Source organism: Arvicanthis niloticus, chromosome X (assembly GCF_011762505.2).
Source record: "Arvicanthis niloticus isolate mArvNil1 chromosome X, mArvNil1.pat.X, whole genome shotgun sequence".
Classification (NCBI taxonomy): Eukaryota; Metazoa; Chordata; class Mammalia; order Rodentia; family Muridae; genus Arvicanthis; species Arvicanthis niloticus.
The window spans coordinates 114713585-114733064 of NC_047679.1; the positions used below are offsets into that span (position 1 = coordinate 114713585).

At 42.2% G+C, this 19480-nt stretch overlaps 1 protein-coding gene across 6 annotated transcripts in view; it reads right to left on the bottom strand.

The window, feature by feature from the left end:
* The window catches only part of Arhgef6 (Rac/Cdc42 guanine nucleotide exchange factor 6), a 111109-nt gene extending 92056 nt beyond the window's left edge, over nt 1–19053 (bottom strand). For 3 of the 6 annotated variants that reach the window (XM_076918820.1, XM_076918818.1, XM_034485820.2), the window contains exons 1-2: nt 18659–19052; nt 17324–17407 (exon numbers count right to left, since the gene is read on the bottom strand). In XM_076918820.1, coding sequence (XP_076774935.1) covers nt 17324–17407; nt 18659–18895 — 321 coding nt within the window. In that variant the 5' untranslated portion in view covers nt 18896–19052. Of the gene's footprint in view, nt 1–6998; nt 7018–7321; nt 7611–17323; nt 17408–18658 lie in introns of those variants that run through there. The other 3 variants (XM_076918819.1, XM_034485819.2, XM_076918821.1) reach the window with 3 other exon arrangements.
* Nucleotides 19054–19480: the final 427 nt, after the last annotated feature.

Genomic DNA, 19480 nt, shown 5'->3' on the forward strand with positions numbered 1-19480 from the left:
GTCTGATCTCTCTAATAATCTTCAAGTCCCCAAGAATGAATAAAGCTGGCATTTTACTCTATTTGTCTAAGTGGAACTTAATTAGAAAGGTAAATCTTCTGCCAGAAGCCAAACAGAAGTGATGTGTGACTATCTACTCTAGGGAGTCATCACCACACTCCAAAGGCCATCATCAGAGATGCACATCTCTAACCAGGGCATGGTGCTGCACACACCTGTAACCTCAACACTTTTGAGGGAAAGGCAGGAAAATCATGAGAGTTCAATGTCATCTTCAGCTACACAGTGATAGAAAGTTGGAGGCCAGACTGGGCTACGTGAAACTCTGTTGTAAAATCAAATAAAAAGATCCATTTTTCTGATTCTCTGAACCAGGCTGTTTCTGGCCAGGATGGGCAATCATGCTTTATAAACTGCTGGTAAGTAAGGGTCTTAAGGGTCCTCTGTGTGCCTTCACACTTCTCTCATTTGCAACTCAAAAAGTACATGCTAGGACAGCAGGAAGGCTCAGTCAGTACAAGAACTGCCTTGCAAATCTGATCCCTGAGCTCAATCCCTCAACCCATATGGTGAGAGGAGAGGAAAGACCTGACTCTTGAAAACTTTCAAGCCCTCTAACCTCCACATGCATGCCATTGGCACACTTGGACCCTCATTCACATACAGAAAGAGAGAGCAGGAGGAAGGGTGGTAGTAATCAATAGTTTTTAAAAAGCACATCATGATCCTGCCAGGCATCACAATCCTATTACTGGGGAGTCACAGGCAAGAGGATCCTAAGTTGGAGGCCAGGTATGACTACAGGGCAAGACTATCTCTGGAGGAGACAAACAGCCTGAGAGAAGCATCATGCTTGTAATCCTTGCACTTGGGAAGGAGAAGTGGGAAGATCACTACAAGTCCAGTGCTACCCTGGACTAAAGATAAAAGTACTGATACAGCAAGAGCTGCATAATGTGACACTGGGCCAATGTCCTCAACAATTGTGGTGCACACCTTCTGCTGTGTGGCCAACCCAGCATCAGCTCTTCCACTGATCCTAAAGGTTGCTGCAGGCATAGATGCATGTGACCAAGTTAGAATGAGCTCAAGTTGAGGATAGCTGGGCGAGACTACATGGTTTGAATAAAGAGGCATATTGTATTCAGTTGCCCTCAGAAACAGTCTGGATTAGAGTCAACATTAAAACCAAATTAGTGTGAGTGAGAGTTTAAAAAAAAAAAAAAAAGAACTTACATTTCCAGTCAGGAAGATTGCAGCGATCCAATTTACTAACACACTGCATTCCTTTTCATAGATAGTGGGTACATACCACTCAACTCAGAAACAATGGGCTCCCTTTTTAGACATTACATACTTTATTTAAAAAAAAAAAATAGAGGCCATTGATTCTGATCTCCCTGACTATGCTCAATTGGACAGGTTTATTACTTATTTCCGGTGTGCAAGGAGGAATGTTTTACAGTCATCACAAAAAAATAAAAGATCATTCATTGACTTATTTGATTTAACTGAAACAATGTGCATCCTTCTCTAGGTCATTTCAGGATATTTTAATGGCACAATAAACATGTTCATTTAAAAAGACACATGAATGAAGCCCCTTTCATGGAGACAAACACAAGAAAGTGAAATAGTCCTTCCTCATATTTGTCTAGTTGGTGTGTAGACTAGAAAATAATGGATACCTAACCTGAGTTTTTAACTGTAAAAAGAGTCTATCCAAGTTGTTTCTATTATTAGAGCATAAAATGGCATCTAAAGAAGTTACAGTGGTTAACAGTAGTTCAGTGTCCCCTTATAACTGGATTCCCATGAATATTTCTAGACCTGGCTCACTGTAAAGAAAACCATATACAATTTGTTCTTATCAGTTAAAAAAAATCTGGCCAGGTATGGTGGCACATACCTTTAATTCAATCACTTAAGAGGCAGAAGCAGGTAGATTTCTATGAGTTTGAGTCAAGCCTGGTTTACACAATTAGTTCTAGAACAGGGTGAAGCCTCTTTTAGACATATATCATACTCTCAATATATACCCAGGATATATATATATATATATATATATATATATATATATATATATATGCATACACATACACATTTGAAACTATAGGGTAGAGAAAAATGAGAACTAGTGCAAGCTTTTCTTAAAATTTGTATGATTGTCTGAAGCTACTGTTAAAATTTTCAATCTGTGCTCCATGGGTTACAATGACCTACAGTAGCAATAAAATATGAACTGTCTGTAGTCTCCCAAAGCAAATATGTTATTTAAATTATTTTAAACACATTGCAACTTATTTTAAGCTGCAGTGACTGACTTTAATGAGAATTTCAATTTTGGGGGGTGGGGGTGGGGAAGGATGGCTCTTCAATTAGGAAAGGCACTCCCAATGCTGAGTGCGTTCATCTTTGCAGTTAATCACGGAACTGGAGCCAACCTTGCTGCCACTTTTCATCTAAAAAGCCCAGAAACATTTGACTTTGTTTTGCTTCCTGAAAAAGGAATGTGTTATGTATTGCAAATTATGTGAGGCTTTTGCCTTTGGCTTTAACATCTAGACGGTTTTCTCAAACCAGGCAGTCTATCAAATAGAACATGGAGGTAAGATACGAGATGGCTGGATGTGTTTGTTTTCCAATTCCAAGTTTCATCCATGCCTAACTTTCCGGCATAGGTCATACAAAAGCAGAGCCCTGGGAGCACCCACACTGTTTATCCTTGTTCTGCATCTAATTTGTTAAAATGCTGATTTCAAGAGATCATCTGGCTCACTTATCAAATAGGATTACCTCAACATAATGAAACCAAGGAAGCTGCTGTTTTTATAATGCAGATCCATTTATCAATACATCTACTAGAAGACTCCAAAGTTCCATTTAGAAAAGAGCTTTCAGGGCTGGGGTAAAGCTCATTTTGTAGAGTACTTTCCTTGAATGCACAAAGCCCTGGGCACAATCCCCAGAATCACATAAACCAGGCCTGGTGGCATGTACCTGTAATCCCAGCACTCAGGAGATAGAGGCAGGAGGATCAGAAATTCAAGGTCTGCCCTCTACTATGTAAAGAGTTTGAGGGCAATCTGGCTTATGGAAGACCCCACTGGAAAGAAAGAAAAGAAGAGAAAAAAGAGGAAAGGACAGAGGAGAGGGAAGGGGAGAGGAGAGGAGAAAGGAGGGGAGAGGAAAGAAGAGGGGAGGGGAGGGGAGAGAGGAGGGGAGGCGAAGGGAGGAGATGAAAGATATGGCAGAGGAAAGGAGCTAGCATTCATTGAATCTATACTTGGTGCCAGGCACTTGTTTTTATTGCTGGTTTGGCACTAACACTAGGGGTACCATATACCTCATCAGTGGTCCTATGTGTTATTACCATCTTCAAGACTGGCTATACACAATTAGTATCCAACCCAGGCCAAACCAAGTTCAAAGTTGAGCTGAAGCTCTCACCCACTGTGTTACTATACTGTCCACCCCCCCACCAACACACACAGATTGTGCTATCTGCAGTAGCCCCTCTTTTTCCTTTATCCCAGATGTCTATTCAGGCACTGCGTCTCATTTTGCAAAGTGCTTCCACAATCATTCCCTCATTACACCTCATCTACTCCTCCTCATCAGTGTGGGGTGATCAGACAGGTTACTCTTAATGCCCACATGCTTAGATAAGTCAAAGTTATTTGTGTCTGAGTGGGAGCAGAGGCAATGTCCTAAGATCAAAGCACGTAAGTCTCGGTGTAAACTGGATCACCTCTTTAACTAAGGTTAAATATTCATAAATATTCTGAATATTCAGCCTTTCTACCAATCATTTATTTAGTGAATCTTAGTGAGCACCTGCTATGAACCTTCTTCCATCCCGAGGACCTGAGTTATAAGGATGAAGAATCTTTGGTCTCCACCCTTATGGACTTCTAAGATAAGCCTACAGATATACTAAAACATGACCACAGTGAGTCCTGACAGTTGTCCTCTAACCTCCATACATATGCTATGGCATTTGTGCACGTACACATGCATGTACACACAGTACAAATTACAACAATAATAAACAGCAAAAGTTCTTAAAGAATCTGTGTAAAGGATTATGAGGAAATGGGTACAAATGACCTAACCGAGCACTTCTCTCTCCTGTCTGTTCGACTTTGTAGCCCAGGCTTGCCTAAAACTTGATGTAGCTCAGGCTTCCCTCTAACCCAACAATCCTTGTGCTCCAGCCTTCTAAGAGCTGGGATTACAGGCTTGTGCCCACTCCACTAACATCTTTCTTTATGGTCTCAGTAAATGCTCGATGTGGCTAGATTGCTAAAATGTGAATAAACTAGAGAAGTGCTTCTCAACCCTGGACGCATACCAGAATCATTCGCACAGTTTTCAAAGCACATATTCTTAATAGGTTGCCTCTTTAGGGATGTTTCTGGGGGCTCTCCCTAAAGCAGAGTATAGACATGTCCTATGACCTAGCAACAACTTTATTGCTACACATAAGTTCAACAGAAATGTTCTTCAGGAGATACCCACAAAGATATTTATGGCAACATAGTTCATTGAAACAACAACACACAATGCAGTGTATGTGTACTATGCACACACACACATACACAAACCTGGAAACACTCTAAATGTCCATCAATGAATAAATAGAAAAAACAAATGGAATACTATTCAACAATAAAAAATAAAACAGTGGTACCTACAACATGCCAGTTATTCAAATATTATGCTTAGTGCAAGGTTGTTTATGAAAATAAGCACACACTTTACTACCCAACTCATATACCAAAACAGGTAACCCAACCCCCCACACCACTTTGCTCTCTTAGGAGTCAGGTGCTTGATGAGGAATCATGATTGAGAAGGCACAAAAGGCACTCAATGGCATCCATTTGTCCTGTTGCTTACTCCAAATAGGAAGTATATGGGTGTGTCAGTTTGAAGGGATTTGTCAAGATAAATATTTAGGATATTTTCAATTTTAAAAAATTAATGTTACTAGACTGACTTAAACCTTAAAAAATACCAATGCAAAAGCCTCACTATAGAACAAGAAAGTCAGGATTTCTGGTCAATGAGACTCTAATACTTGTGGTTTTAAAAGTACCCCAAATACTTCTAATGTGTAGTCATGTCTGAAAACCAAGGATATCAATGTTTCTGTATGTTATCAGTGGCTCCCTGGTGGCCACAACATGGGTTATGACAGGAAATGAGGTCTAGCTGACTATTCTGTATCTGCTTTGCACTGCCAGGGTACGGCTTGAGTATGGATCTTTCCTAAACCTCAGTTTAAACCATTGTGGAATGGGTGCAATGCCACCTGCCTCTCAAGGTTGCTGTGAGGATTAAATGAGATAATATACTTAAAGCATTCATCCAAAGATCTAGAACATAGAAGGTTCTGGAGAAACAGTATCCAACTACATTTTCACCTTTGCAACTAAGCCCCTAAGAACAGTAATGCTAATATTGCTGTAAGTGAACCAAATATACGCCCTCTCATTTTGCCCCCGAATAAATTTCTAGAGACTGAAGTAATTCTCTATGAATGGTGTCAAATACGTTTTGGAAAGTTCTAGGTCCTGGCGGCTACCTCTAGCTATCCTTTGCTATCCCAGAAGATGATGGGAAAGGTGGTGGACCAGAGGAGTGAACAAAAGCTGCAGACCCTGGCCTCACCCCTAATTACAGAGCAGAGGCTATGCCAGCAAAAGAGGCCAAAGCAAGAGCTAACCAAATGAACAGTTAGTTCAGAGGCCACGGGACATGCTCACAATGTGTTTAATGAAACACTTTTGTACAAAGTACCACCTTTTGGAGAAAACAAACAACAAAACCTAGCCCCCAAGCAAGAGCTCCAAGTTAGCTCTCTGGCTCTACTACTAGAAGCGACTCGGCTTAACCAAACTTCTCTATTTCTTTGATCACTGGAAGAAATGCCAGCTCTAAAACGTCCTTTATAAGGACATGGTGAGTTGGAGTTTGAGATAAGTGGAAAGTATTCCAAAAGAAGAAGAGGAGGAGGAGGAGGAAGAGGAGGAAGAAGATGGAAGAAAGGAAGGAACGGAAGAAAAAGAAAACTAAGGAAAAGTAAATTAAGCACTAAAGACGTACAAGGTGAGATTTCTAGCTGCCGGTTTACTGTATTCAAAACTTGGGCCATCCCTCAGCAATTCACATGAAAACAGCCCCTGTCTTGTTTTAACTGCTGCTCCAAGCATACCCTGCACCACATGGGCCTGGAGCTTGCTTATGTAAGAAGGGACTGCAGCATTGCCTGGCATGTAGCAGAATATTTTGCTTAAGAGAAATCTGCTTAAGTCCAAGGGCAGGCCCAGGCCTTACAGTTTTGAACAGAGGTGCTCTCAGTGGAGGAATGCTGAACTGTGGCTGGAGCAAATGACGTCATCAGAGATCCTCTTACCGTGGTCAATGTCAAAATTAAGATAGGAAGTTCAAGGACAAACTGGATTTTTCCAGGCAAATACAAGTTAGAAAAGCAGTCTGGACTTTAGAATCTTACCTTTAAAATCAATACCTTAAAAACTTAAACATCTACCAAAATTTATCCTGTTTTATGGGGCTTTTTGGTTTATGGGTTTATTGGAAAAAAATAGTTTCAGAGCGAAGTATATTCTTTGAGTATATTTTTACTCTCACTACACATTAAGAAAAAGGGGGGGGGGATATGAGTCACTCCTACATTCAAAACCAATAACAAACCCAAACTAAAAATATAAGATATTGAAAAGAAAGATATTTGAAGAGACAGAGATAAACTCAAGGACTGTCTACTCCAGAGCTAAGAAATAAAATAGCTGGAGTACCTGTTGGGTCCTTCAGAGAATAGAAAATGAAGACTCTAAATCAACTACAGCTACACTGAATACCAGGCAGAGTCCATCCGAAAAGGACTCCTATGACAGACTTGTGTCAAACATTCCCCAATGCAAGGATTGCTCCAGCTTGGGAGAGCATCAAATTAATATCAGAAACAGTACCGTTGACTTCTTGTTCTGGTTCGCGGGAGGGAAGAAGACAGAATCCAGTCTGCTACAAACCTTGCGGCCGAAGCTGGACAGCCGCCCTTAAGTTTGGCGCGTCCTCACCCTCAGCCCTGGCCCCGGCCCCCCGCCCCCTCTCTGGGTACGCAGACTCGGCACCAAGGAAAGGCCCTGGCAAAGAACAGACTGGCGGCTAGGGCTGCAGACCTAGGCGGTCAATCCTGGAAGAAGGGCGGCTCCTCCTTTGGCTCCACCAGCCCCCCAGCATCAGGCCCTTGTAGTTCCCCTCCTCCTGACCCCTTGCCCCTCACGCAGGTCACCTGGCTTGGCTTGATTGTCCTCCTGCTGCTCGTTCCCTCCAGCCTCCTCCTCGGAAGTGGCTCGCCCTTCAGAGTCACGGGGCTGCCGAGCGCCGCCAGCCCGTGCCAAGGCTGCGGGAAGCGCTGTCCCCAGATGGAGCTGGGACCCTGCCCCGCGCGGCTGCCACCAGGGCGAAACTGGAGAGCCCGCTGGTATGGCCGGCGGGGAGGGGCGGCTGCAACTTTGCTCCTGGACGCGTGAGGAGGGGGAGCCCGTCTCCAAACTCCTTTCTGTGCCTCCAAGCTCCCCAGGCAAGGGATTTTATGTATTTATGTATTTATTTATGTATTTATTTTAATAAAGAGGGAAGTCAGGTTCTTGCCCTCAAGTTCTCTCTCTAGAGCACAAATCAAGGGCTGCAGGAGGCGTGCCCCGGCAGGGCGGCCACAGGAGAGGAGCGGGTGGCCAGTGGAAGCCTGGACCCAGGGTTCCTCCAGACCCAGCTCTGCTGCCCGGAGCCAGAACCCGGGAGGGAGAGCAGCCTGGAGAGACCGGGCCAGCAGAGGGGAAGCTATGACCCGGACCTGGATCACAGAAGTAGGAACTGGAAGTGACAGCGGCGCAGGGCAGAGCAGCAGCAGCAACAGCAGCGGCAGTGGTGGTGGCGGTGGTGGCAGCAGCCTCAGCACCCCAGTAGCCAGGGAAGGAGCAAAATCCGAGGTGTAAGGGCTGCAGCTACACTGCGCATGCTGCTGCCACCCAATTCCCAAGATCAGGGTTACCAGTGCCTGGGCTGCCCAGGGCCTTTGCCAAAACCCTAATGGGAATGCTAGAGTCAAGGACTAGCTATTACTAGTTAGTAGACTGCTTTCCTCTACTACCCCTGGGATGAAACTCAGGACCTGTGAGCTGCAGAGTGACCCACTGAGACACCCCCCCCACCCCTTCCCCGAAGCAGAGCAGTGCTCAGTGGCCCTTCACATTAATCTCTTCCATGAACAGACCCCAAATCGCATAGTCCTTTCAAAGAAGCACATACTAGGCAAGTGTTCTAAAGCCTAACTTCATCCCGGGCTCCTTTTATAGTTTAGAGGAATTCTCTCTATATAACCCAGACTTGCCTAGAATTCTCATCCTCCTGCCTCAGCCTATGGGATAGCTGAGAACACCTGTGTGCTACAGTGTACATCTTGAAGCTCAATTTTTATAGAAGTTCAACACAGGTCAGCCAGAGTAATGGGAGTATCACATTGGCTCAGCCAGTGAAGGGGGAAAAGGGTGTCAAAACCCCTTTAGTCTTCCTACTAGTTAGATCGAGTAGAAGCTTTACCCCATGTAAACAGATGGAAAAGGGCCAGATCAGGAGACATTATTCAACTTCTATAAAGGCTTCTTAGTTGGGTGTGGTGGTGCATGCCTTTAATCCTAACACTTTCAGGAGGCAGAGATGGGCATATGCCTGTGAATTCGAGGCCAGCTTGGGCTAAATAGTGAGTTCCAGGCCAGCCTGAGCTACATAGTGAGAAGCACAGAGAGAGGAACTCTGACTTCACACAAGTACCCTTGCTGGGGCTCGAAGAAGTCCACTCTGCCATTGGTCTGTGTTAGGAGCCGCGGTGAGCGTGACAACATTCGCCATTACAAGATGGCACGGGCATCCTGTGCTCCCACAAGTAAACAACTAACTGCACAGGTGCAAAAGGCAAAAGCGCGCCAAAGTCACTGCCCATCCCAGGGCGTAATATGGGTAATGAGTGAACAGCCAATCAGAAGTGAACACTTCACTCTAGGGTACATATAGCAGTGCCTTTCCCGGGCTTGGGGTCTTTCCGCTTCTGCTGATACAAGAATAAAGCCTCGTTGTGGTAACCACCCGAACACTGCCTCACGTGTCTCTTTTGTGGGCGAAGGGGACTCGAAAAGGGGCGCGGAACAGGTCCGGCCCTTTTGTTCTACTTTCTTAGATGCAGAGCAGGACAGTGACAGATTCAACTTTGACTCATGAACATTGGCAGAGCTGCCTTACTTCTAGGAGTTCCCTCTGCAGAGCAGTCCCTGGGAAATGCTAAGTGGTCCACTCCACAGCCTCACTTTAGGGAGAGCACCTGTGCTGTTGCTGTGACAAGGCAGATGGAGTGACTCAGGAAGTCAGGAGAGTGTGAGGGGATGGGGCAGAGAAAAACCATGCTGCTATAGGGTGGTACTAAAGGGAAGGATGGATGGAAGGGGGAGGGAAGGAGGGAGGGAAGGAGAAGAGAGAAACACTGTTTAAATCATATATTCATTCAATGACTCCTTCATGAACTTTTTTTTTTAACAATGTAAGCTGAATCTAGAAGCAGAGGACATGTCTATTTCTGCACAATGGAGATGAGAGAGTATCCTAGGCAGGGTGCAGCAATAAGAAATGTTGAAGGAACAGTATATACTGGGAATGAAAGGAAAAAAAAATCCCTGGACTGAAGCTTCCATAGACCAGTATTCCCATAGCTAATGCCAAACAGTACAGTCAGAGAAGCATCACTCAGGTACTCAGGACACGCCCAACTGAACAGAGCTCGTGATTTCTAAACCTCATGTTGTTGAGAGACTTCCTTATTAGTGAATTAACCTAAAATAAGGATCATACACAGAGAGGAGGGTTGGGAGGGGGAGAGAGAGTTTTGACTTGGCTGAATATATTCACCACCACCTCTTCCATGCTTTGAGAAAAAAAAAGGGAAGATGCATTTGATTTACAAAGAAGAAATACAAATGGACTATAAAGGAGTGACAATATGTCCAAATTCATTTGGAATCAGAGAAAAACAAGTTATAACAAAACAGAAAGAAAATGAAACACTATTTCATCCATCACTTTGGCAAATTTTAAAGATAAATAATGCAGTGTTGACAGGGACACAGAAAACAGGTTCTATCCTTTTGGTAGAAACGTAACTTGGTAGAGGAATTTCATAGGCAAATTTGACATTATCTATTAAAATTTGACACAGCAATTCCACTTCTACGATGAAAGAGTCTTCAAGAATAATCACAAATGCACACAAAATTATATGTACATATGCAACATAACTCACCAGAATTTATGACAGGAATGAAGGATTGAAGCAACATCTGAATATCAGTCAATGTGGCGGCATAATAACGAGCCTAAATAAATGATCATCTCAACAGAAGCATAAGATGCACAAAGAAAAGTGGGGGTGGGGATGATACTTCAGTGGGTAAAATGCTTGCCACACAATCATGAGGACCTGGGTTCAAATCCCCAGAATTGATGTAAAGCCAAGCACAGCAGCACACATCTGTAATCCCAGTGCTTCTATGGCAAGATGAGAAGTGGAGAGAGAAGAATTCCTGGAAATTTCACATGTAGCTGGCCTGTATTATGCAGGACTGAACAAAAGAAACTTAAAATAACAAGGGGTAAGTGAGGAGCAGTGCCCAAGGTTTTCTTCTGACTTCTGCATGTAAACTTGAATTCACATACATACATGCAGCTCGTAAATGTAGCTGAAGATGATACTGAACTCTGGAATCTCCTCCGTCTACCTCCCAAAGCCAACTGATCTAGAGTTTGGTAAAGTGTATCATCTTTTGTAACAACATCAACAATCACAAAAATAACAAACATACTCGACAAACTAGTATTGTAGGAAATTTCCTCAGTACTAAGATCCATTTATGAAAAATATACATCTAACATCATACCTAGTAGGGAAAGACTAACACTTTCCTCCTTAAAATCAAAAGCCAAAGAATTTGTTTTTATTTTAGCCTATAAAGTAGTACAGAAAAATAAATAAAATTGTCCAGACCCAAAAGAAAGAAATACAAGTATCCCTTAGTCATAGACAACATGAGATTGTATAATAAATATTATCAGAACTCCATGAAGAAGCTATTAGAACTCATAAACAAAATGTGAAAAGTTGAAAGATATAAGATAAATATTAAAAATTAATTGTATTCCCATGCATTGGCAAGGAAAGCTCCAAAACCAAATTAAGAAGACCATTCTTACCTGGCAGTAGTGGCGCATGCCTTTAATCCCAGCACTTGGGAGGCAGAGACAGGCAGATTTCTGAGTTTGAGGCCAACCTGGTCTACAGAGTGAGTTCCAGGACAGCCAGGATTACACAGAGAAACCCTGTCTCAACCTCCTCCCCCCAAAGAAGACCATTCTGACCCAGTAATAGTGGTGCAGGCCTTTAATCCCAGCACTCAGGAGACAGAGGCAGGAGTACCTCTGTGAATTCAAGGCCAGCCTGGTCTACAGAGAAAGTTCCAAGAGAAACCCTGTATCAAAAAAAAAAAAAAAATTAAGAAAGAAAAGAGGGGGAATTCGAGGTTGGGGAGGTGGGAGTGGTGGATGGATGGGGGCACATCCTTATAGGAGCAGTGGGAGGGGGATGGAATAGGGAGTTCTTGGGGGTAGGGGAAATGGGGAAAGGGGATAACATCTGAAATGTAAATAAGTAGAATATCCAATGAAAAATACATTTTAAAAAAAGGGAAAAAAGAAGAATTTTGATTTGAATGTGCACTACCACGATTGGCATAAATATTTTTTTAAAGACATACCACATGTAATAGCAGCCAAAAGTCTCTCCTGACACTTTGAGGCACAGGCAGGAGGATCCAGAGTTTAAGTTTAAGTAGAGTGTAAGTTAAGTTATGCAGCTACAACATTTAAGGCCAAACCTGGTTAACATGAGATCTTATTTCACACACAGAAAAAGTATAAAATGGAAAAACATTGAACCAAAATGGCATGACACATTTATCCTAAAAACTATAAAAACAAAATACGAAAGTAAAGAAGACCCAAGTGAGTGGTAAGATAACCATTTTCAAAGATTCAAAACCTTAGTTACTACTCCTCAAAGTGATATGTAAGGTCAACACAGTCCTCTGAAGATCTTAGCTGGCTTTCTCTCTCTCTTTTTTTTTAAAAAAATATTTTTTAGACTTATTTATTTATTTTATTTTTATGTATATAAGTACACTGTTGCTGTCTTCAGACACTCCAGAAGAGGGCATCAGATCCCATTAAGATGGTTGTGAGCCACCATGTGGTTGCTGGGAATTGAACTCAGGACCTCTGGAAGTGCAGTCAGTGCTCTTAACCGCTGAGTCATCTCCAGCCCAGCTGGCTGTTTTAGTTAGTAATCTATGGTACATGCAGTTTATTTTTAGAAGAATTAATCTGGACTCCATCCATACATGTAATATGGTATGGTATATACCATGTACAGAAATTAACTTAAAAAGGATCAAAGGCTCTAATGTGAGAGTCAAATGGGGAAAACAAAATACCTTTGACTGTACAAGCATTTTTCAGATGACACCAGACATCAATGTTTAAAAACAAAACAAAATAAAAAACAGTTGAGAATTGGGGAGGTTGTTCAGTGGGTAAAACTGCTTACTGGACAAGTATGCCAACCTAAATTGGATCTCTAGAACCCGATGGCTCAGTAGTTAAGAGCATTGGCTGCTATTGAGGAGGACCTGGATTCAATTTCCCACAGTCACATGGGATCTGACACCTTCTTTTATAGTCCATGGGCACCAAGCATGAAAGTGGTATACAAGCATACATGCAGTCAAACTACTCATACACATGAAATACATTTTTAATTTTAAAAAAGCTAGATGCCTCTGTGCACATCTGTCATCCCAGCACCCTTGGTGAGATAAGAAGCACATGAGAAAATTGCTGGCAGGCTCTCAGACTGGCTAGAGGACACACGACCACAACAGAAATGAGACAGACCCTGCCTTAGTAAGGCAGAAGGTGAGAAGTAACTACTGAAAAATGTCCTCTGACCTTCACACACACTGGGGCAGACACACAGACACATGCACAAAAATAAAATAAGACAAAATAAAATAAAAACAAATATGACTTTATCAAAATCTTTTTTAAAAAAATGTTTCAAATAACAGTATGAGAGTTGGAAAGGTTTTGTTCTCCACATTTACCTGTTATTAACTGTATGGACCACTAGAGACCCCTAAACTGTCATACCCAAAGACAACAAAAAGATAGAGGGTATCTGGAGAGGCCAAGTGATATAATGTGGTTCCCCACCTCTGAACCCCAAACTCAGTCACCACCTCTCTGACTCAGTGGTTCAATCCTCCAAAGCAACCGATTCAAACTGGCAGCCTTCTTTAGATAAGTAGCCAAGCCCTGTTCTTGCATTTAATACACTTAGAGCTTTACAAAGTTAACTGAGATCCAGGAAGCATGTCCTATGCCACACACTAAGTTCTAAGTACTTGGTTCCTGAGTTTTCTTGTTCTCTGTCTCTGTCTCTGTCTCTGTCTCTGTCTCTGTCTCTGTCTCTCTCTCTCTCTGTGTGTATGTCTGTCTCTGTCTCTCTGTCTCTGTCTCTCTGTCTCTCTCTCACACTCACTCTCTCGCTCTCCCTCTCCCTCTCTCTCTTCCTCTCTGCCTCTTCCCCCATGACCTTTGAGAATACTTCTATACAGGTCTGTTTTTCAGCTACCTGGAAACGTTGAGACTGGACAGGCCACATACTTGGCTGCTCCGTGCTTTCCGGCTCATCTTTCAGCCTCATTCCTTCTGGGGTGATTCTATGCGCCTTCCTTGAGGGCTCTGTGAGTGACTCATTGTGGCTCAGGGTTTTTTTGTACAACAGTACAAAGAGCACCTAGTCATAAGGTAACAGCAGTGGGACTCATGCTAAGACACAGTGATACATTAAGAGCTGTAGATGAATTCTTTCATCTGACCCTTAAAATAGCTCTCTGTAATGATACCCACCACATTGAATGCTAACATTAGGAATTAATTTCAAAATCTTCTCTGTTGTGCTAGAGAGATGGCTCAGCAGTTGAGAGCAGTGGCTGCTCTAGCAGAGGATCCAGGTTCAATTCCCAGCATTCACATGGAAGCTCACAATCATCTGCAACTCCAGTTCTTGAGTGATGCCATCTTCTAGCCTCTATAGGCACCAGGCATACATGTGGGGCACAGACATACATCCAGACAAAATATCCAGACATACTACACGCATGTGCACATGCACACATTAAAGTCTCCTGTAAGAAATCTTGTTAGTCCCTTTCACACAGATGAGGAAGCAAGAACACAAGGATGCCAAGTAACTTTGTGAAGAGTAGACTGAACTAAAATGTAAGGCTGGGAAGATGGCTCAGTAGGTGAAGTTGTTGCTGCGCAAGAATGAGGACCAAAAAGTTGGGTCCCCAGCATTCATGTAAAGGTTGGGTGTGTCAGCAACTGCATATAATCCCAAATGCTGCGTAGGTGAGGGGCTTGTTGACAAAAAGAGCAAGCTTCAAGTTCAGTGAGATATTTTATGAAAGAAAAGAAGGAAGGAAGGAAGGAAGGAAGGAAGGAAGGAAGGAAGGAAGGAAGGAAGGAAGGAATCAAAAGAAATGGACAAGATGATTCTAAGATGGACAGGCCACATACTTGGCTGTAAGATGTAAGATGATCTGTACATATAAGGTATCTATACTACTTCAAAATACTTTAGGTAACATGGAAAGCATAGAAGAAGACACTAACATTGACCCTGCACATGTACTCACAAAATGTACATACATATCATACACACACACACACACACACACACACACACACACACACACACAAGGACACAAATGTGAACATAGGCATGGACTGACTCTACCACATATCTATGAAGCTACAAAAGGAATGTGATAACTACAATATCAGCTATTTTTTAGTCCAATGTTTATATCATCTCAGTCTGATATACTTTTTAGTAAAAATTTCTACCCAAAGTGAAAAGAACTTTTTGGATTAAAAAAAAAAACTATTTTAAGCATTTGTGCTTAAAGGAATAATCTTTAGTTATCAGAAAGCCCCCAAGAGTGGCAGCAGCAGGAGATGTTTCTGTATCATCCAGTATTCTTAGAACTGCAAAGAACCACAATACACCTTCTGCCTGCTTCAGCACAGAAATCACTGGCAACTTCACCATGTTTTTATTTGAAAAAAATTAAACATGAAAATGTCATGGTCTGTTCCACAGTAGACAGCATCCTATGAGGGATAGCACATTCATGGACCATGAATGCCAAGGTGGGGCCCCCAAACTGAGAAACAGGGAAGACTGGAATAAGATATTCTGACTCCAATGTAATTTTAGATTAGGGTTGGCTTCAAGAAAAAAAAAAGACAAACAACAGACAGACAAAAAAACAAAAAGCCAGTTTTGAGACAAGGTCTTTGATTGTAGTCCTGGATGGCTGGAACTATCTATGTAGCCCACGATGGCCTGAAGTTCATAGAGACCCACTTGCCTCTGCCTCCCAAATGCTGAGAGTAGAGTTTTTGTACCACCATAGTCAGATAGCTTTAAGAAAACTTTTGAAAGAAACAAAAGTTTAGCTGAGACAACAGTTAGTGATGATGATGGTGGTGGTGATGATAATGGTGGTGTTGGTGGTGGCAGCAGTGGTGGTGGTGATGATGATGACAGATAGCTCCTTAAAGAAAGATGTGGCCCAGGCTCTCTTCCCAGGGTTTTACATATATTAATTCATTGAAATTTTAGATCAATATCAATAGACATGCAAGTGCCACTAGTATTCCTATTTTACAGGTAGAGAAGCCAAGGTATAGCAGCATAGCAACGGATGCAAATGTCACTAGTGAGCAGGAACTGAGATTTAAACCCAAGAAGTCTAGCACCAGAGTCTATGCTCAAACTCCTACCACTTGCCCAGACAATATTTGTTTACCTTAGTAAAAAGCACCTCTGACCTGGCCCTGAAATGAACACAATACATAAATTATCGCATACATTTTAGGAGGTTGACTTTCCTAAGACTACAGAATTAAGCAGTATCTCGTTTGACCCTGAAAACCCATCAGGATGCGGTTAGTACTGTGTCTCTTTCACAGACAAAAGGCTTCTGAAAGGGCATGAAGGTGTGACACGCTATGACAAGGATCCATTCCCACTACAGAAACAATATGGAAGCACAAAAATGTAACTGGACACACCCAAAAGGTCTGCCCTCTTTCCCAGTAATATAATTTATGCATGCACGTGTAATATAACATAGTTTATTTAATGTGGCTTGCATTTTGGTTTTGCTTTTCATTGTTATTTCTCTGATGTTGGAGACTGAACCCAGGGCCTTGTGCATTGCAAGCAAACCTCTCCCTCTGATCTGAAGTTCCCACTCTGCTTAAATATAGCTTAGACCTAAAGGCCAGGTTCTTGTAGGTTTTCAAGACCTCCCTTTGTTCAGAAGTGTTAATGGGCTTTGAAAGGCCATTTCTTTTTCTGTTTCTCTTTTTATTATTATTACACTTCTCCCTTTCTGTTTCTTCCTCTACACCCCTTCCCACTCTCCTTCAATTTTATGGCCTCTTTTCCCATTAATTACTCCCACATTATATATGTATATGCATGCACATATATGTTCTTAAATATAATCTGCTCAGTTCATATAATGTTACTTGTATATATGTTTTCAAGGCTGCTTATCTGGGCCATTTCTTCTTGGAACTTTACTGTTACTGTTGTTGCCAGTGACTCTCTGGCTGGCATTTCCCCCATTGATAAAGAAGCACATTCACAAAAAGCTTGATCCTTCCTTTCTTTCTTTCTTTCTTTCTTTCTTTCTTTCTTTCTTTCTTTCTTTCTTCTTTCTTTCTTTCATTCTGAAAAAGACTTTCATATGGCCCAAACTGGCCCAAAACTTAAATGTATAACCAAGGATGACCTTGACCTTCTGACCTCCTTGTCTCCATCACCTTAGTGTTGCAGAGTATACATGTGTACCACCATGCCCAGTCAATAATTTTGCTTTGTTTAGAACTAGGTTCTGAAAAGACACCATTGGTCATCACCAGTCTCAAAGGGATTCTCTACCTCTGTTTACTCTGTGGCTACTGGCAGCGAAAATCAATCACGTGCATTTGCAGACTTTTTAATTAACAGAGTAGAAAATAATGGCAAAATAAAAGACAAGACAAGTAAGCTTACTTCCACTTGAAGGGTTGCACATCCTTTCAGGAAGTCATTGATGTTGTCGATGCAGTCGGTCTCAGTTTGGGGTTCCAGACAATACTAGAGAGAAAGAGTCAAATGTCACTTGGAGATTGCTAAGCCATGACAAACAGACTACCACCATCTTTTGCTAATAACTAGACACAGTTGGCTTTGGAAGGCAGAGGGTAGCCCTGCTCTCCATCCAGGAAGAGAAGTAACCACTGAAGGAAGTGATGCAAATGCCTGAACGGTTGGTTTTTGTTTCAAACGTCTCCAAGCCCTTTCTACTTGAGAAGGTTTTCTCATACCTTTGATTCCACTGTGGTGCTAGCGAGTTGGAGAAACTAAGACACACACACACACACACACACACACACACACACACACACACGTGTCTGTGTGTATATAGTTTAGATTCTGCTTTTGCCCGAGAAGGCTACTTTGATTACCTCTCTCTACTCATGATAATTTGTTGATATTTCACTATTCCTGCGAACCACAGCTTTTAATCCTGTCTCTCTGCATCTTATCATCAGTTTAATCACTTTTTCATTTTTAAGAAATTATAAGTAAATCTACTTGTTCCATAAATATAGAACCAATTCCAAAAGGCAAAAGGCCCCTATTTAAGTTATGTGCACAATGACCTTAAGAATCAAAAGTACTTTACCTTTAATGACACAAAAACACCTACTTTAGAAGCGATCCACTGTCATAACACGGACTTCTAACATCAAAAAAATCTTGAAATATTTTTAAAGCAAGGTTTAGTTTCACTTTGAATGCCCATTGCCTTCGATGCATATGGTTGGTTTCTCTTTGGTTTGGGGGAGTTTTAAGTAACATTGACACTTGTGAATAGACTTTTCTTCAATGAATCTTTTTTTTTTTTTTTTAAAGAACAAGGAAGTCTCCACCAGATTTTTAGGCAAATTCTCAAACACCAGAAAGATGTACTACAAATTATTCCATTATTCCAGAGACTCATGTACTCAAAGTTCAAAACATGTCTAAAGTGTACACGGAAGTTTAGCATGGATCTCCACCAACCCAGCAAACTTCTGCACAATAAGGCTGTCCTCCCATCCCCGACTGTCAGTCCTGTAGCACGGCTTTAGTAGGGTAACGTTAGGGGACCAATTACTGAAGGATAACATTTCGTTTTCAGACTTTTTCAAAGTACAACAACAGTAAATAAAAATGCCTAACTTTTAGAGAGATGTTGAAGAAGGGGATTCCCATGACCCGGCAATAGAAAAATCTCAAGAATGATATTATTGCTGCTCTGTGGTGGAAAGCAGTCCCAAAGACACAGCAAAATGCCCTTACCTTCTCCACCGAGCCAGGCAGAAGTCTGTTTATGAGTTTGCACAACACTACCCCATTTTTCAGCGAGGACTTCAAGAACTCCTCTGGATCACAGACGGTCTTTTTGGGAGACTCTAGAACTCCCAAAGATATAAGCCATGTCACAACGCGTTCTTCTGGATTCATGACTGAGGCGCTCGTACGCTCTGAACAGCTCTCGGGGCAGCTGTGAGGACTAAGCCACATCCGTGATTGCATCTGCTGCTGTCTTCCTTTTTATGAGCGCTCTTCTGGTGCTTGCAGGGCAAAGGTTTAAGGCAACTTTTCTCTGACAACAGTGGAACGTGGGATTTCTAAACCACAGAGATCATACCTAAAGATATGGAGAGGAATGATAAGGACAAACTCCTGGGAGAACATCACTGGTTCTTTTTCGAAACTTGCAAAACAAACTCATTAGGTTTTTTTTTTTTTTTTTTTAAAGGGAGGAACACGTACAACAGTGCAAGAAGCTGTAAGGAAAGGAAGTGAGGAGGATGCTGGGGAGGCAGAAAAGGCAGCAAGTGCTCGTGGAAACCGGAGTGAGCCAGCACTTTACAGAGCCTTGGAAATGAGACACGCATGGGGCAGACTGGGAAAACACTGTCAATACAGTCTAGCCTCAGTGAAAAATCTGGCTTCTGTCAGGAGGAGGATGCCAACTGGCTCTTAGGTCTGACAGATCTGAGCCTCATGGGGAGCTGTGCTGGTAAAAAAGAGCTCAAACAAAGACTTAGGTGGAGTGAGAAAATTCCTCCCAGAAATGGCCGGATGTCCTCAGACAATCTCACACAGACAGTGTGT